The 16,111-nt window shown below is 37.9% G+C and overlaps 4 protein-coding genes across 4 annotated transcripts in view; 1 reads left to right on the top strand and 3 right to left on the bottom strand.

Moving 5' to 3' along the window:
• Nucleotides 1-16,111, bottom strand: part of LOC134672067 (protein VAC14 homolog) — a 443,464-nt gene that overhangs the window by 230,484 nt on the left and 196,869 nt on the right. The window lies entirely within an intron of this gene.
• LOC134672076 (acetylcholinesterase-like) lies at nucleotides 1,040-6,520 on the bottom strand. Its single transcript, XM_063529977.1, has 3 exons — nucleotides 3,733-6,520; nucleotides 1,651-2,930; nucleotides 1,040-1,253 (listed from the first exon to the last, which is right to left on the bottom strand). Exons 1-3 carry the CDS (start codon nucleotides 3,904-3,906, stop codon nucleotides 1,091-1,093), a joined length of 1,617 nt encoding a protein of 538 aa, XP_063386047.1. The 5' UTR covers nucleotides 3,907-6,520; the 3' UTR covers nucleotides 1,040-1,090.
• LOC134672085 (cholinesterase 1-like) lies at nucleotides 6,569-9,273 on the top strand. Its single transcript, XM_063529992.1, is given in 4 exon segments — nucleotides 6,569-6,748; nucleotides 7,052-8,364; nucleotides 8,588-8,717; nucleotides 8,719-9,273. Coding segments are annotated over 4 exon segments (1,665 nt in total). The 3' UTR covers nucleotides 8,761-9,273.
• Nucleotides 9,385-12,339, bottom strand: LOC134672071 (esterase FE4-like). The gene is made up of 3 exons (XM_063529973.1): nucleotides 12,142-12,339; nucleotides 10,494-11,800; nucleotides 9,385-10,027 (listed from the first exon to the last, which is right to left on the bottom strand). The coding sequence occupies exons 1-3, from the start codon at nucleotides 12,301-12,303 to the stop codon at nucleotides 9,859-9,861; spliced, it is 1,638 nt and encodes a 545-aa protein (XP_063386043.1). The 5' UTR covers nucleotides 12,304-12,339; the 3' UTR covers nucleotides 9,385-9,858.

Below are 16,111 nucleotides of genomic sequence, written 5' to 3'. Positions count from 1 at the left end.
AGTAAGTATACGGACCGTCATTCACGAGAGGTGTAGTTATATTTTTCTAAAGATAGAAGTATAGTTATATTGTTATATTCGCCAACAAACTGTCTACAGTTTGGCGAAACTTTTGTATATCTAAACATAAGTATATTTTTTGAAATAAATAAATTAAAAAAAAAATACTGGCGGTTATCGTTTGGAATGTGCAGCCTTTCACAAGTGCAATGCGGCCTCGAGCCATGCGCCAGCGCTGACGATTATGCGCTGACGCCCATGGAACATGGACCCGGTTTTAAAACCGATTCCCGTGAATAGGGATTGATCGTAAAACGATTTTACTTTTAGAAATGATTAAATACTTAAATTTTATTAGAAGTGCTTCTGGAAGAAAACTCTTCCTCTAGTTTTAAAGTCGTTTAGATAAAACGCCGTTGGGTGTTTACCTAATAATATGTTATAAATTATTTAAGTACCTAATTTCCTTAGTTTAGGGATCGGTAAACCCCGGCTCACGGGCCGCATGCTGCAAACAATAGCGGCTCTTCTACGCCCCTAAAATTTTACTAATATAAGGGCTACTCAAAACTTGAGGCTCTTTCATGTCCCCAAAAGTCTCGCAACTGATGATTTCTACTGTAGCTGGCTCTTTTTCCAAAAAGATTCCGAACTATAATGGGAGGACTATTTGACTCGTCAAAGCAAAGGATTTGACCTGGCTACCTTACCACAATGATGACTACTATGTCACACCTGTCGTTTCATCGAATTAAATAGGCTCCCTGATTTTGTGAATGCTTGTAATGTAATGGTCTAATGATATTGCTAGCGCCATCTTGTTTGGGTTTGGAAAACAAACGTGAATGATATTTTTTTACAAAAACTTCCTTATGCACATTTTCTGTTTCAAATTCTATTCTAATAAGCTATAAGTAGGTATTTACTGAGCTTCTTTTCGTAATTATATTTCCAAGAAACGAATAAGTTGAGGTAAGAACTTATTTCATTTCACCTACACGAAACGTTAAATGTTTGAGTTCAAAATAATTAACGAAACTGAAAGTAATTAAAAACATATATTTAGAGTAAAAAACCAACAACAACACAATTATTTTCTCCTAAACTTGTTGTACGTTTGGTTCCAGAACGTCATCGCCTTTTCCTCCCATAGAGGGCGGTAGTGGAAGTGCTTGTCTATGACTAGAAGGCGGGCGTCTGTCCGGGTGCTTGGCGGCCATTTTGGGAGAGACGAGGGCGCTGGAGTCGGGTTTCTGTTAGAGAAACAATCAATATAAAAACAATAACCAACAGTAAAATTCTTGTAGTCCATTGAATTATCTTAGCCAAGTAATTGCAAAGTCTGGCTTTAGTTTGAAAAAAAATTGGACATATTATTCTCCCGATGCCAAACCTACAAAAAAAAATCACAAAAGTTTGACGTTTAAAATAACACTTGCACTTGCTAAGTAAATCGACCATTATACATATATAATCCTTGCAAATTTTAAGGTAGGTAGGTGTTTAATTTAAAGGTAGGTTCCCAATAGGAATACTGTCAGTGTCGAGACTATGAAATCTTGTAACTAGGCAGGTACCTACTAGTATATGTATGAATATATTACTATATATATTTGATGCCAATACCAGCCAATACGTATAGAAACTTACCCAAATTTTGCAAAATTTGTCCACATTCTACTAATAACATCCACTATGTCTTGTTCCATCAAAAAAGCAGTAGGGAAAAGTGGCTTAAACATATAAAAGAGTTCATCAGCGTGTGTAGCCCCAGGGGCTTTCCCCCATCCGCAGAAAAACTTGGCCACGTTCAGCCAACCATCGTAGTCTAATCTATATGTGAATATTGGCTCCGTACTTGTCTTGAGAAGCAGGTCTATTGTGGCTAAGACTGGATACGTAATCCCAGAATCACCTTCATAATGAGAGAACTCCACAATAGTCTTCTTTGAGATTGCTTTATCACCCATGTATAATTGCTTTAACTTATCAGCTATAGCTCTTTTCTCTTCTTCGTTTTTAATGTCCAGATCTCGTGGCAAGGCTTTGTAAAAATCTAATTTAGCTATTGTTGTGCCATTCTCTTTAGCAGTAAACATATACCCTTCTGCATTGTTAGAACCTACTATAATTGGCACTTTATGATAATTCCCCTTAGATATAAGATTAAAGGGTTTATCTGGCAAGAATTGCTCAACGCCTGTTATGTTTGTCTCGACACAAGGCACGAAAATGTTTTCTGATAGGACTATGTCGCCCTCTTTTCTTGGCACTCGAGTTTTCATCAACTGCTGATCGGATTTTGTCATCAATGTTTTGTATAATTCGCTTGTATTGTCTGTAGTATAGCCAAACTGTTGAACGTATGATTTAGCGACTTGTAAAGGCTCAAACTGAAAACTCCACGGAGCCATTGCTGTTCCGCTTTGCATGATGGCTTTATGGAACAGTCCTTTCGACATAGATGATATCAGATGGTAGGAAACGGAAGCTGACCCAGCGCTTTCTCCAAAAATAGTAACATTATCAGGATCTCCACCAAACGCTCTAATATTCTTTTTGATCCATCTTAAAGCCGCAACTTGGTCTTTCAAGCCAGCATTGCCTGGGGCTTCCTTAGTGCCTAAACATAGGAAGCCTAGGATTTCTAATCTATAGTTGAATGTGACGAGTATAACTCCATGCTTGACTAAGTACTCTGGGCCGTAGAGGAAGGGAGATCCAGAGCCATCTCTAAAGCCTCCGCCATGGATGAACACGAGCACTGGAAGGGGTGACTGAGGATGGGAAGATTGGGGAGGAGTGTAGACGTTCAGGACGAGGCAGTCTTCCTGGCCAATTATGATGGAGCTGGTGAGACGTTGGGTGCATTTGACGTTCTCGTCGTAGGCTTCGAAGATGCCGTCCCATTTTGGTTCTAGCCCGGGTGCCTGAAAGATTTGAGAAATATTTTGTAAGTCCCGTTCGTATTAAAAATATCTGGATATAGGTATAGGTACTTAGAGATATAGCGAGCTGCAAAAATGTATTCGATCATAAAGTACTTACTATGCATTATGCAATTTTGTAACTGTGTGTACACCCAGCTGCAAAAGTGCTTGGCCACTTTATGAATAAATTTCATTCATAAATAGTCAACTTAATTTTTGCAACTTGCTGTGCAATAGAAACAAAGTGAACCGTTTTTTTATTGCTCATTCTAAACTTAGCTATTTTGTCATTCACTGAATATTTATAGGACAGTTCCAGCTAATTTCTTTACTACGCCACCGTAAACACAAATGACACAAAATACGTTCTGAAATAGTAATAGAGTAATTTAGTCATTAAGTGCAATTGCTTCTCAATCTATTACGTGAGTAATTGCTAAATGATAGAGTACTGTAATTGGGGATATATTCGTATATTAGTAATCTAGTTTTTTGTAGTATCTCTTCAGAATAAATAATAGTACTATCGTACAGAAATGACACTTCCTACAAAACCGAACTTTGACAGCGATTCAGAGACGAATCATGCTGTAACTTTCTAATGTATGTCAATATTCCTTTCGGCTATTTAGGGTTGTCAAATTTCAAGTCATTATCTTATCTGTGGTCGTGCACGCAAAGCTCAAAGGGATGTCAAGTTGTGCCAACCCTAATAATTGCTCGGAGCAATGTTGAACCGAACGGACTCGAGATGATAAAAAGAGGAACGTATTAGCTTTGCTGAATAAAATAATGATCTAACCTGAAACCGACTATTGACAGTCGCATATGGTATGCTCAAGTATGCGACGTGCGAGCCGTCATGCGCGACGCTCCCGCGCAGTAGCCCGCTGCTCACGCGCAGCGGCGCCGTCGGCTGCCGCGCCAGCCGCGCCGCCCACAGCGACCACAGCACTAGCCACTTCGAGCTCAACATGGTTTACCGGAGTAGCGACATCTGTTGAGAATATAGTGTACAATTATGTGTCTATAATTCAATAAAGTCAGGCCAAGAGCATACACTGTGTGTTTTCATGGTCTGTTTATACTTTAGTAGTTGATGAACATGTAGGTCATGCAGGATTTAAATCAACCACAATATTTGAAATTATAGTTATTTTATTTCACCGAACTCGATTTTTCTATAAAATAGTATACTTGTGATCGCTGGCTATCTCCTACACAGTCTATCTTTCTTTTTCTTAGGTCTCCTACTTTATAATATAGTCAATTTTAACAAACAAAAAAAAGGGAGCTAGTACACTCAGCCGCAAATTTGCATGGTCACTTTATGAATAATAATTTGTACATAGAATTTTGCAGCTCGCTGTTCAAAAAAATGGCAATGGAAAACCACTCTGTATAGCACTATGTATTACCTATTCTGTGCAACAGGTGGAAAGAACGCTAATAAGCAAGCAAATGTGTGTCACACGTTTTTGTCGTGTGTCGTAACCGGCATACAAACAATGATAGCATTGATAGCTGTTCAATAAGTGAGGTGTTTAGAAACTAAAATTAATACCAATACACTGAAGGGCAATAGAATCGAAACACTTTGGTTGAAGATTTTCATAGTCGTTTGTGTGTATTAGTAGGTACCTAAAATGTTAAATATATTTATCAAAAATGACTACCTAAAGATCATCCTTAAATACTACCGGTTTTTTCATACATGATATAATAATATGCATAACTCTCATATATAAGGGCACACAATCAAAGGTAATATTTAGAATCATGAAATGTGATACCAATTTCAACATAATGCTTATTACTTTAATCTGTGTCTTATAACTTAGATATTTTTTCTTAATCTACTTGGTTATTGGTCTTTGTTTACATACCGATTTATTTACCCGCTCCATCATTAACACCAGAAATGTCTATACAATTTTTGAAACATTTCACCCACCTTAAAAATAGGCAACTCAACTTAAATGACACAACTAGATTATCGTAGATCGAACAAAAACAAAATTAAATGAAAGTTACAAACATTGACGATGTACGTTCGCATCGCACCGGTCTTGAGCATGCAATGCCGAAGTGAGTCAATGTACAAATAGCGACGCTCCTGACAGACCAGAGGTAGGCTTTATATCGTTGTAGTAAGGTTTAAAATCAGCTAATGATTTTAACGATGGTAGGTAAGTGCCTGACCGGTTTTGCTAACGATATACGGGTTTTAGTAAACGTCGGAATATAAAGGAAATTACCACATTTCGTCTTTTGGTTTAATCTCTCTTTTTTATATTACTATATTACAAATAATATACCAATGTCAATTTACAAAAATGATCTGTAATTTCAGTAAGAATTGTGTAATAAGCCGCTCTGTAGGTATAATTACCTAATAAAAAAATACTTTTAATTGGCTGACCGATGCTCGTATTTTACAAATTAAAAACGTACGTAACTACGTAATTACGTAAATTACAAATAAAAAAAACCCCAAGCAAACAACGCAATTAAACGGATGAATCGATTTTGATAAAACATGTCATAGAATCTCCCTCTCGATTAGAGATTCTAGTCTGATTGGCGGGCTTAAATGCCTTAAAGTACCAGCTGCTACCAGTTAACCAATGGTCAATCCGTAACGTATATGTACAACCGGAATAAGAACTAAAAGCAGACATAAGATAAAAGTCATATATTAAAGAAATTAAACTATTACAAAAGCATTATAAACTGAAAATAAATGTCATATACTAAGAAAAAGTGACCAAGGCCTCCAGTGCCCCAGGCTGGAATCAGTGGATTTTTCAGTTTAAAATTTATATACATAGTAGTGTTTCTACTTACTTGATAAAAACAAATTAAAATATTTTTCTGAAAAATACTTTAATTTGTTCAAATACTTCTAGTAAAAGCATTATAAGCACAGCATGTAGGTATATATGCTTATAATAGTGTTGTATTAGTTCAAAACACATGAATTAACTATCAGCTCGATCAAATTTCAAGGTTCGTTGTTATCACACGTCATATCCCCGAAAAGTAGTTTGGCAGTCCATCAGTTGTTATTGATTACTTAACCTTAACGTCACTATGTTTCTGCGATTTTTTATTTATTAATATTGGAAAACATTAGAGGTTAGTTTTTACATATATTGTACTTAGTATTTGAGGACTTCATGTACTAAGCAGAGGAGAAAGTAAGTCTTATTTACCTTTTTGATATGTTTGCATATTCTAACAAGATTGATGCTGTATTACATTTGCTTAGAATTTTACTTGAATATTTTTATACCTAAAAATCGAAAACTAAAATTCTATTAATCCCTAACGCCGCGATTCGGGAAATTATCTTTACTAAATCGTATCTAGTTAATCTCTAATTCATTTCCTGAATCGCACCGTAAGTCTTTTACAAAAATTGCCCTAACTCATATAGGTAACAAATTTTCCATAGGTGTCAATGTGAAACAGCCAAACCAACATAATGTATCAACTTTTACTTTTTTTGTGATGTTAAAGTTTGTCATCCATGCGCATGAGCACAAAGTGAGCATGTGCGGTAGCCGACGAATTATAGGTACATTATGTTAAAGAATACACCATAATCTCAACAGATGGCGTCACTCCGGTAAACCATGTTGAGCACGAAGTGGTTAGTGTTGTGGTCGCTGTGGGCAGCGCGGCTGGTGCGACAGCCAACGGCGCCGCTGAGCGTGAGTAGTGGGCTGCTGCGCGGGAGCGTCGCGCGAGATGGCTCGTGTGTCGCCTACCTGGGGATACCGTATGTCACTCTTACAGGTGACAGTAGGTTTCAGGTTCGTTCATTGTTTAACTCAACCTTAGCAGACCCTCAAAAAGGGCCAAACTGTAAACCAGCGATTACACAAGTCTAGCCCATGCTGAGCTTAGTAACCACGGCCAACATGTATTTGAATTGAATCAGAAAAGGTGCAATTTAATCGTTCTGACATTATCATGCTTCTAGGGTCATCGCCATATACTTATTAATTATCTACCAATACATTATACAATATTAATGTAGTAGATTGTAGAAAATTCAACTTGATTTCTTTGTTGTTACTTCGCAAAATACCTACACGTTTTTCATTCTATTTCAGGCACCAGGTTCAGAACCAATTTGGGATGGCACATACGAAGCTATTGAAGACAATGTAATGTGTCTTCAATGTCAAATGAATCCTTTTACAGGAGAGATTGGAAATAAATCTGTGGGTCAAGAAGACTGCCTAAAGTTAAATGTCTACACACCTGCGTTCCCTTCACACTCCATGTTGCCTGTCATGGTGTTTATACATGGCGGAGGCTTCATAGAAGGCTCAGGCATACCTTTACTCTACGGACCAAACTATTTAGTGCCTAAAGGAGTCATATTGGTTACGTTCAATTACAGGCTAAACCTACCAGGATTTCTCAATCTAGGAATAAAAGAGGCTCCTGGTAACGCTGGAATGAAAGACCAAGTGGCAGCCCTCAGGTGGGTTCAGAAGAATATTAAAGCTTTCGGAGGAGATCCAGATAATATCACAATTTGCGGCGAGAGTGCTGGCGGTGCCTCGGTGTCTTACCACTTGCTGTCTCCAATGTCCAATGGACTTTTCCACAAAGCCATCACCCAGAGCGGTTCTTCTCTATGTCCGTGGGCTTTGCAAGCGAACCCAGTTCACAATGCTCACCGAATAGCAAAAAGTTTGGGTTACGATACGGAAGACCCTCATGAGTTGTACAAGATTTTGAACAATCTGCCGTTACCTGATCTAGTTAGTATGAAGTTACCAAAAGATTTAAGACAAACAATATTTTCTGAACTCATTTACGCCCCTAGTATTGAAAAGAATTTTGATGGAGTTGAAGCTTTTCTGACAGAAGAACCATACCAATTATTAACGAAGGAGAATTATACCAAAGTACCATTAATTATAGGATCAACAAATGAAGAAGGTTATTTCTTCATAGGTGTAGATGATGCGGTAGTATCTAAATCTATCCTCGATTTTAAACTCGCATTGCCTAATAATGTTGAATTTCCATCAGAGGCAGAGAAAAAACGAGTTGCTAGAGAAATTAGAAAAATGTACATGGGTGATGAGCCTGTATCAAAGTCGCCCTCAGCAACTATAAAACTTTCAGGATACTACGGGGATCCATTCCTAATTTACCCGTCTTTGGCAGAGACTGAGTTATTACTTCAGTCAACTGATAAACCTATCTACAACTACTTTTTCAAGTACAGTGGCTGGAGGAACGTGGGCAAAGCCTTTGCGGGAAGAAATTTTCTGTCGGAGCCGGGAGCGACGCATGCAGATGACTTGTTTTATTTGTTTCATCAGCCCTTCATGTCATGGTTGGCATGGTTTGACAAGGAAATGATAGAGAAAATGACGACTTTGTGGACTAATTTTGCAAAGTACGGGTAAGTAATAAAGTATTCACCGCTTTATCAGACTACTTATATTTAAATTGTCATTTTGATACCTTTTGAACTTTCGTCAAGGCAGTGAGCCATATTAAAAATCCAGGTCACTTACATTAAAATGCAATGCCATAAAATTTAAGAGCTGTATAGTTAGAGTGATATATTTTTGGCTACTCCTTGGGGAAAAAGGTCAGAAGATTAACCAGGTTTTCTGTTCCAGCGATCCAACCCCTGTAACCTCAGAGCTCCTGCCGCAGCGCTGGCTTCCCTCGACGGCCGCAGACCCTCAGGCCTTTGTGCTGGATCGAGAGCACTCCACCGTCCCTCTGTGGTTCAAGGAGTCGCTCATAAGTATACTGGAGGGACTTGTACTACAAATATAGGAGAAAATGATTGTTGTTTTGGTTCTTATTATAGATGATTATAAAAATTAGATTTACTTTGTTAAAGTTACCTGTGGAGAAACTGTTGCTAAATAAATGTGCCATTTGATTGGCTCACAAAAGCTGTGTGAGTATGAAAAGATAAAATAAATGAAAAATGGCACCGCTTCACAATGAGATTCACCGTTATTTAGTTCAGACATACCGTACTACTAAAAAGCTAATTTCAGCACATTTTGTGTGTAAACGTGACCTTCTGATTCAAATTTAACTTAACAGACTAGCCAAAGACAGGCGTGGCTCACTCCGCGATTTCGTCGCTTTGCTACAGGTAGCTAAAAGCCCATCCGTTCGACCCCAATTGTGGGGTTTGCCATAAGCCACGCGTGGCGCAGTCGTCACCTAGCGGCCATATCTGTGCTGATCGTGACAGACGCGTTTTGTTAGAGAGTGAGACTTCTGTACCTAGTACTATTATTTATTCCGTGCCAAAGATAAGAATACCTACTTACTACAGCCGTACATTACATTTAGGCAGGCAACAAAAGCGAGATGGTACCTAGCGCCTATTACATATTATAAGCAGGGCAGGGCAGAACTATTATCATCTTAAAGAAAACGAAAATTATGTTAATAAAAAGTCTCGGAGTTTATTAAATCAATTGTCATTGTGAACAGAGCTCTTTATTAGGTACATTCAGAAAATAATTTAGCTTGCTTTCAGGGTAAGTGCTTTGCTCAATCAATCTCATTAATAAAATACCTACGTACAGTGCGACATAAAATAGTAGAAATTAAATGAGGGCGTCACTTTCTACGTAACTGTCACACAGTTGACGTAAAATGCTTAAAAATGACAACAACTTATTAGAGTTCGACCAAGAATAGTCTGCAGCGGATTTGATAGCCCACGCAGTGAAAGCGGATTTGATAGCCCACGCAGTTAAACGTCAAACTTCTATGAAATTATGACGTATAAAAAATGACACTTGCACTGCGTGGGCTACCAAATCCGCCGCTGACTTTTTTTCGTCCGACTCTAGTACATTTTATTTCCATTTTATTTTATGTCGTACGTAATTAAGACTTCACGTTTGTACTTAAACATTTATAACCGTCTATACTTAGTGTACAGATCTCTCCAATATTTCAGTGAGTCCTTGAACCACAAGGGAACAGTGGCGTGTTCCCGATCCAGGACGAAGCTCCGAGGGTCTGCAGGGTCCGTGGGGAGCCATCGCTGCGGCGCCAGCTCTGAAGTCGAAGGAGTAGGATCTCTGGAACAGGCAAGACACGGTTTTGACGTTGTCATCTGTTATTATAAGGACGTTTTTAGAAAATTATATGTTACAGGTTTATAATTATAGTTTATTGCGACACATTAAGTTCAGATAAAAAAGTATGCATATATACTACATAAAGTAATGAGCGGCCGTTGGGGTAAAGCATTTAGAGAATTTTGGTTGACAGGTAAAACGGTCACTGATTCAAATACCGCCACTCGTTTCGAATTTCCTCTTTTCCGCATTTGTATCGTGAATAATATTAACTCAGGAGTTTAAGTAGGTCAATCGTAAGTTTTCGATATTATACAGTAGTATATTAGCAGCAGTAGCTGGCAACCTGTATATGGGTCCCGGGACTGGTTTTCTATACAAAATCAGTCCAGAAATCGAGATTTCATGGGACTCGTAATTTGAGCCCCGATGTTCACTCGATAAAATTACATTTCTAAAAACTCACCCATGTTTCGCAAAATTAGTCCACAAAGTCGTCATTTTATCTATCATCCTTTTATCTAGCTTCGCTAACCAGGTCAGGTAGGGCTGATGGAACAAGTAAAATAGGTCATCTGCGTGCGTCGCTCCAGGCTGAGAGAGGAAGTGTAGGCCTCCAAACACCTTGCCCATGTTCCTCCAACCGCTGTATTTGAAGCAGTAGTTGTATATCGGTCTGTCGGTTGACTTCAGTATTAGCTCTGTCTCAGCTAATGACGGATATGTCATAAATGGATCTCCGTAAAACTTTGAAAGCTTCAGTGTAGATGATTTCTTATTTGATATAGCTTCATCACCCATATACATTTCTCTTATTTCTTTTGCAATTCGCTGCTCTTCTGCTTCTGTTGGAAATTTGAGGTTATTTGGTAATGAATGCTCGATTTTCCCGGTGATTTTTGATGAGAAATGTTTCTCTGCGCCGATAAAGAAGTATCCTTCTTCATCCGTAGTTCCGATAATCATAGGGACTTTAGTGTATTCTCCATTTGACAATAACTGATAAGGTTCTTCTGTTAAAAACGGTTCAACATTTTCAAACTGCCTTTCTACACTAGGTGCGTAAACCAGATTGGAAAACAACAGCGTTCGTTCATCTTTAGGAAGTTTAGCCATAAGTAGTTCTTTTATAGGTTTCTTATTGAAAAAATCAAATAATTCATAAGGGTCTTTAGTATCAAATCCAAAAGATTTTGCAACTAAATGAGCATTATATTCTGGGTTGCTTTGAAACGCCCAAGGGTTTAAGGATGATCCACTTTGTGTTATGGCTTTATGGAAGAGTCCTATTGACATTGGAGCTAGTAAGTGGTAAGATACTGACGCGCCGCCAGCGCTTTCACCAAAAATCGTAACATTATCTTGGTCCCCGCCAAAAGAACTGATATTTTCCTGAACCCATCTTAAAGCTGCGACTTGGTCTTTCATCCCAGCATTCCCTGGCGCCTCTTTTATCCCTAGATTCAGGTAGCCTGGCACGTTTAATCTGTAGTTAAAAGTTACTAAAATCACTCCTTTTGGAACTAAATAATTTGGGCCATATACTAGTGGCACTCCCGATCCTTCGATGAAACCTCCTCCGTGTATAAAGACCATGACAGGTAGCTTCTCTGCAGGAGGTACAGGAGTGAATACATTTATATTCAGGCAGTCTTCTTGTCCTGTGGGTCGCCCCGGTAGACCCCCAGCAGGGAGAACGGGACACTGTGGGCAGATGACTTTGCCGTCAAGAGCGTCATACACGCCGTCCCAGGTTGGTTCGGGCCCCGGAGCCTGAAATAAAATGAGACCTAAATTATAGACTCGTATGTATTTCGACTCTAGATGAAGAGAGTTTTGCTGAATTTGCGTTTTTTAGAACTCTGTTCCTGTCTTGTCATTATAAGTTTCCACTCAACTCAACCCCTCCAGGTGGAAAGTTAGAAAGCGGCAAGGCTAGGAAAATTAATAAATTGATGCTAGTGATATTAAATTCTTATTAAATGAAAAAAAATGCATCCAAATCTTGCAAACAATGTATTTTAGCGTTATTTGCGAATGGCGAGAAACTATAATTTTGCATCGCATTTACGAAAATAGGACGCACTCTTGTATTATTATAGTTTGATACGCACCTGAAACCTGTTCTCCGGCGTGACAGTTGCATAGGGTATGCCGAGGAAGCGCAGATGCGAGCCATCCTTGGCCACGGTGCCGCGCACGAGTCCACCGCGCACGCGCACCGGCGCCGTCAGCTGCCGCGCGCGGGCCCATGGCAGCCACTTGCTCATACGCATTGCTGTCAAACTAAAAGGTTATGGTATCTAACTATAGTCTGGCAAACCAGTTTTGTCAGTAGAAAAAGGCAGACATTAAAATATACGAAAGAAAAAGTGATTAAAGCTTCTAGCACCCAGGGCTTCAATCGAGCCTGCATCGTCTGAATAAAAATAGGTATTTTCATTAAATAATTGAATTTGTTTCTTGATAGAAAAAAAAACAGAAATATATTGATTCAAACTACTTGACTCGACTTTTACTCACCAGATTTTCAGGCCATATATAAACGTAAGCTTTACGCGATTAAGTCCTGTGTTAGTTTTAAAATTAAAAGCAGATTTTTTGAACAATATATAGACGCCGACTTTGTATTTTGTACTGATAAATTGGTTTGCCAGTCAATATTCTAAAAAATCTTTGTAAAGCATATAAACTCTTGACTTGGTAGTCGTAGCAAGTAGGTAGATGCATTTAGTAGCAATTGCAATTGCAATTCTGACTGTCTTAATGCACACGCTACGTTTCATAACAATATTATAAAGGTGAATAAAGATAAAGTGTGGTCCGTTCATTTTGAACACTCAACCGCTTAACAACTACTTACTACTATGTCATTATCCACCCTTAATAATCATTGAACCCAAGGTCAAAATCATTAAAGTAAACATAAAACTCTGTGGTTAATACGTTTGTTGTATTACATTGTTGCCTATCTATTGTGATGCAAGTTTCTGATAGTGTCTGTTCGGAAAGAGAAGAATCGTGGAATGTATTGGGCCTCATATGTATTCCACTTTTATTATTTTTAAAATGTTAAGTTAAGCAAATATTTATCCTTTTTTAAGCGTCCTTAATAGTTTTTGTTCAACTCTTTTTACCTTCTTCTTGTCCTGTTTTTTCTGACGTCACTCCGTATTTATGGGTTGTTCTTAAGTTTTTTTTTTTGCCTGTAAGAATAGCGTTATAATTTTTAAGAATATAAGTAAACTCTATATATATATACTTCTCAACTTCTTAAGAGTATAAAAAATACAAGTTCGAAATGTCACGGAACGTGTTTGGTACCTATGTACTTATGATATATGTAGGTACCTATCTAACAATATGTGAAAAACAAAACTTTTACGATTTTATTTTCTGGACGCAATGTAAATAAGAATCACCCTTATTAAATTTGATTTAAAATTCACAACGAATAATCACGCCGCGTTTTGTATACTAATTGGTAGCGGTCCAAAATATACGATGTAATTTCAATCATAATTAACTATTTTTACGGTTTAAATTCAATCAACACATTCTTACTTTAGTAAAACGAATAAACGTTGTGTACTCGCGGTGTAGCAACACAAACTGAACCAGTCTAATCGTCAACGTTTTGTGTATAAAAATACACTCTTAAACAGCATGCATGTGCTGCAACTGAAAATTATCTCTGTGGTGGTAGTAATAAGAGTTTATTTTAATTTACGACTTTTGCGATAGCATGTTATCTGCATTTCTTACTGATTCATGGGGTATGATAGAATTTAATAAGTAACTAGACATTGACTTGATACTTACTCGTACTACGTCAATTCGATGACAGACATGACATGCCAAAAGAATGTACAATCACCTGCAATAATATGTTACATAGCGAAGGCCGCAAAAATATCTGACACGATCTTATTTGTAGAGCCATAAGAGCGTGTCACTTATTTTTGCGGCCTTCGAAAAGTAACATATATTATTGCAGGTACTCTATCTAGACAGTCGAGCTAGATGGCACTATAGCGCGCCATTTTGTGGTACAGTCACCTGCATTAATATGTTACAAACCGAAGGCCGCAATAATATCTGACACGATCTTATTTGTAGAGGCATAAGAGCGTGTCACATATTTTTGCGGCCTTCGAAGAGTAACATATTATTGCAGGTTACTGTACTTAAATTGTGAAACGTTGACTTTAACCCCCTTATTAATAAAAGTTAACAAGTCTTCAATTAATTAGGTATTTTTGTTTTCTTTTTTTTACAAATACAAATAATTTTGAGTCAAAATGACAGATTAAATAATTAAAATTGCTGATTCAGGCTTGCAGTGCGTTTATGAATAACACCATTAATAATTAATAATACATTAGTACTACCAAAGAGAATAGATAGTGTAGAGGGGTCCTGTCATATTAAATTTTGTAGTCACTGTAAATTTACTGCCATCTATCGACACACGACTAAAACTCAAAATAAAGACGTATAAAATTATCAAAAAAATGTATATATATGGATAAATGATTTTATTATTTTTATATCATTTTGACCCATGTTCATTCACTGATATCTACGTGTTAAAATTGTTAATAAATATGAAACGGTGTCGTCACGCCATCTAGCCGAGCATAGTCCAAAGGTGTGTGCGCCATCTATCCGAGAATGACTTATTCTTGATTTCCGAGGCACGGTTTTTTCTTAGACTTTATTCATCTTATACGAAGTTACATATGTATGTCTTTGGTACTACTTAGTACCTAAGAAGCCGTACAGCGACATCTGCTTTTTAGGGTTCCGTACCCAAAGGGTAAAACGGGACCCTATTACTAAGACTTCGCTGTCCGTCCGTCCGTCCGTCCGTCCGTCCGTCCGTCCGTCCGTCTGTCACCAGGCTGTATCTCACGAACCGTGATAGCTAGACAGTTGAAATTTTCACAGATGATGTATTTCTGTTGCCGCTATAACAACAAATACTAAAAACAGAATAAAATAAAGATTTAAATGGGGCTCCCATACAACAAACGTGATTTTTGACCAAAGTTAAGCAACGTCGGGAGGGGTCAGTACTTGGATGGGTGACCGTTTTCTTTTTGCTTTTTTTTGTTTTTTTTTTTGCATTATGGTACGGAACCCTTCGTGCGCGAGTCCGACTCGCACTTGCCCGGTTTTTTATTTTAATCCGACGAAAGGTGAAATAATGAAAACATTTTAAATGTATGTCTAATTATCTATATACGCCTATTTAACGGACGAATAGAAAACAAAATACCTGCTTTATCTACCTACTTATCTGTTATACACAAAGAGAAACACTAGGTAAAGAAATAAATAAATGCAATAACACATTTTTACCATTCAGATAATTGGTAGAGAAGGTCGTTAAAATGACGTAGGTAGATACCTAATCGATAGCTATACTCTCTACACGTGATTGAAATATTATGTTTTTGTTCTTTGACTTTGATTATGATGTCTCTTATCGCCTAGCCGCCCATAAATGGAATCAAGCCGAGACACAGGTAAGTAATTTTGATTTGTCAAAATGATTATTATTTATATATTGATCAAATAAGTAACAGTATTACAGTGTGAAACCAAGGTACTGTGAAACTACACAATAAAAGAAAAGACAAAGAAAAACAATACACATATAAATAAAATATGTTCCTTGGGGTTTTGGAAGGGTGCTAGTGTGGGACGCTACCTGCGTAGACACTCTGGCCCCTTCTCACCTCACGGGAACCAGCAACCAAGCAGGTGCGGCAGCTAGAGCGGCCGAAAACCTCAAATTGCAGAAGTACAGGGGTCTCGGCCCCGAGTATATTTTTATGCCATTTGGGGTTGAGACCCTTGGCCCGTGGGGTCCTAATGCTGTAAAACTTTTTAAGGAGCTTTCGAAAAGGATTGTAGACTTCACTGGTGACCGAAGAGCTGGCAGCTTTCTCGCTCAACGTATTAGCTTAGCAATACAGCGGGGAAATGCTGCCAGCGTCCTCGGCACCATGCCAAAGGGGCCCAATTACTTAGATATATTTTAATTTTATCTTATTTTATTTAGTATTAGTTTTTAGT

The sequence above is a fragment of the Cydia fagiglandana genome, chromosome 16 (assembly GCF_963556715.1).
Source record: "Cydia fagiglandana chromosome 16, ilCydFagi1.1, whole genome shotgun sequence".
NCBI classification, from domain to species: Eukaryota; Metazoa; Arthropoda; class Insecta; order Lepidoptera; family Tortricidae; genus Cydia; species Cydia fagiglandana.
The sequence above is the reverse complement of the archived record's forward strand: the minus strand, read 5'-3'. Positions and strand labels throughout refer to the sequence as shown.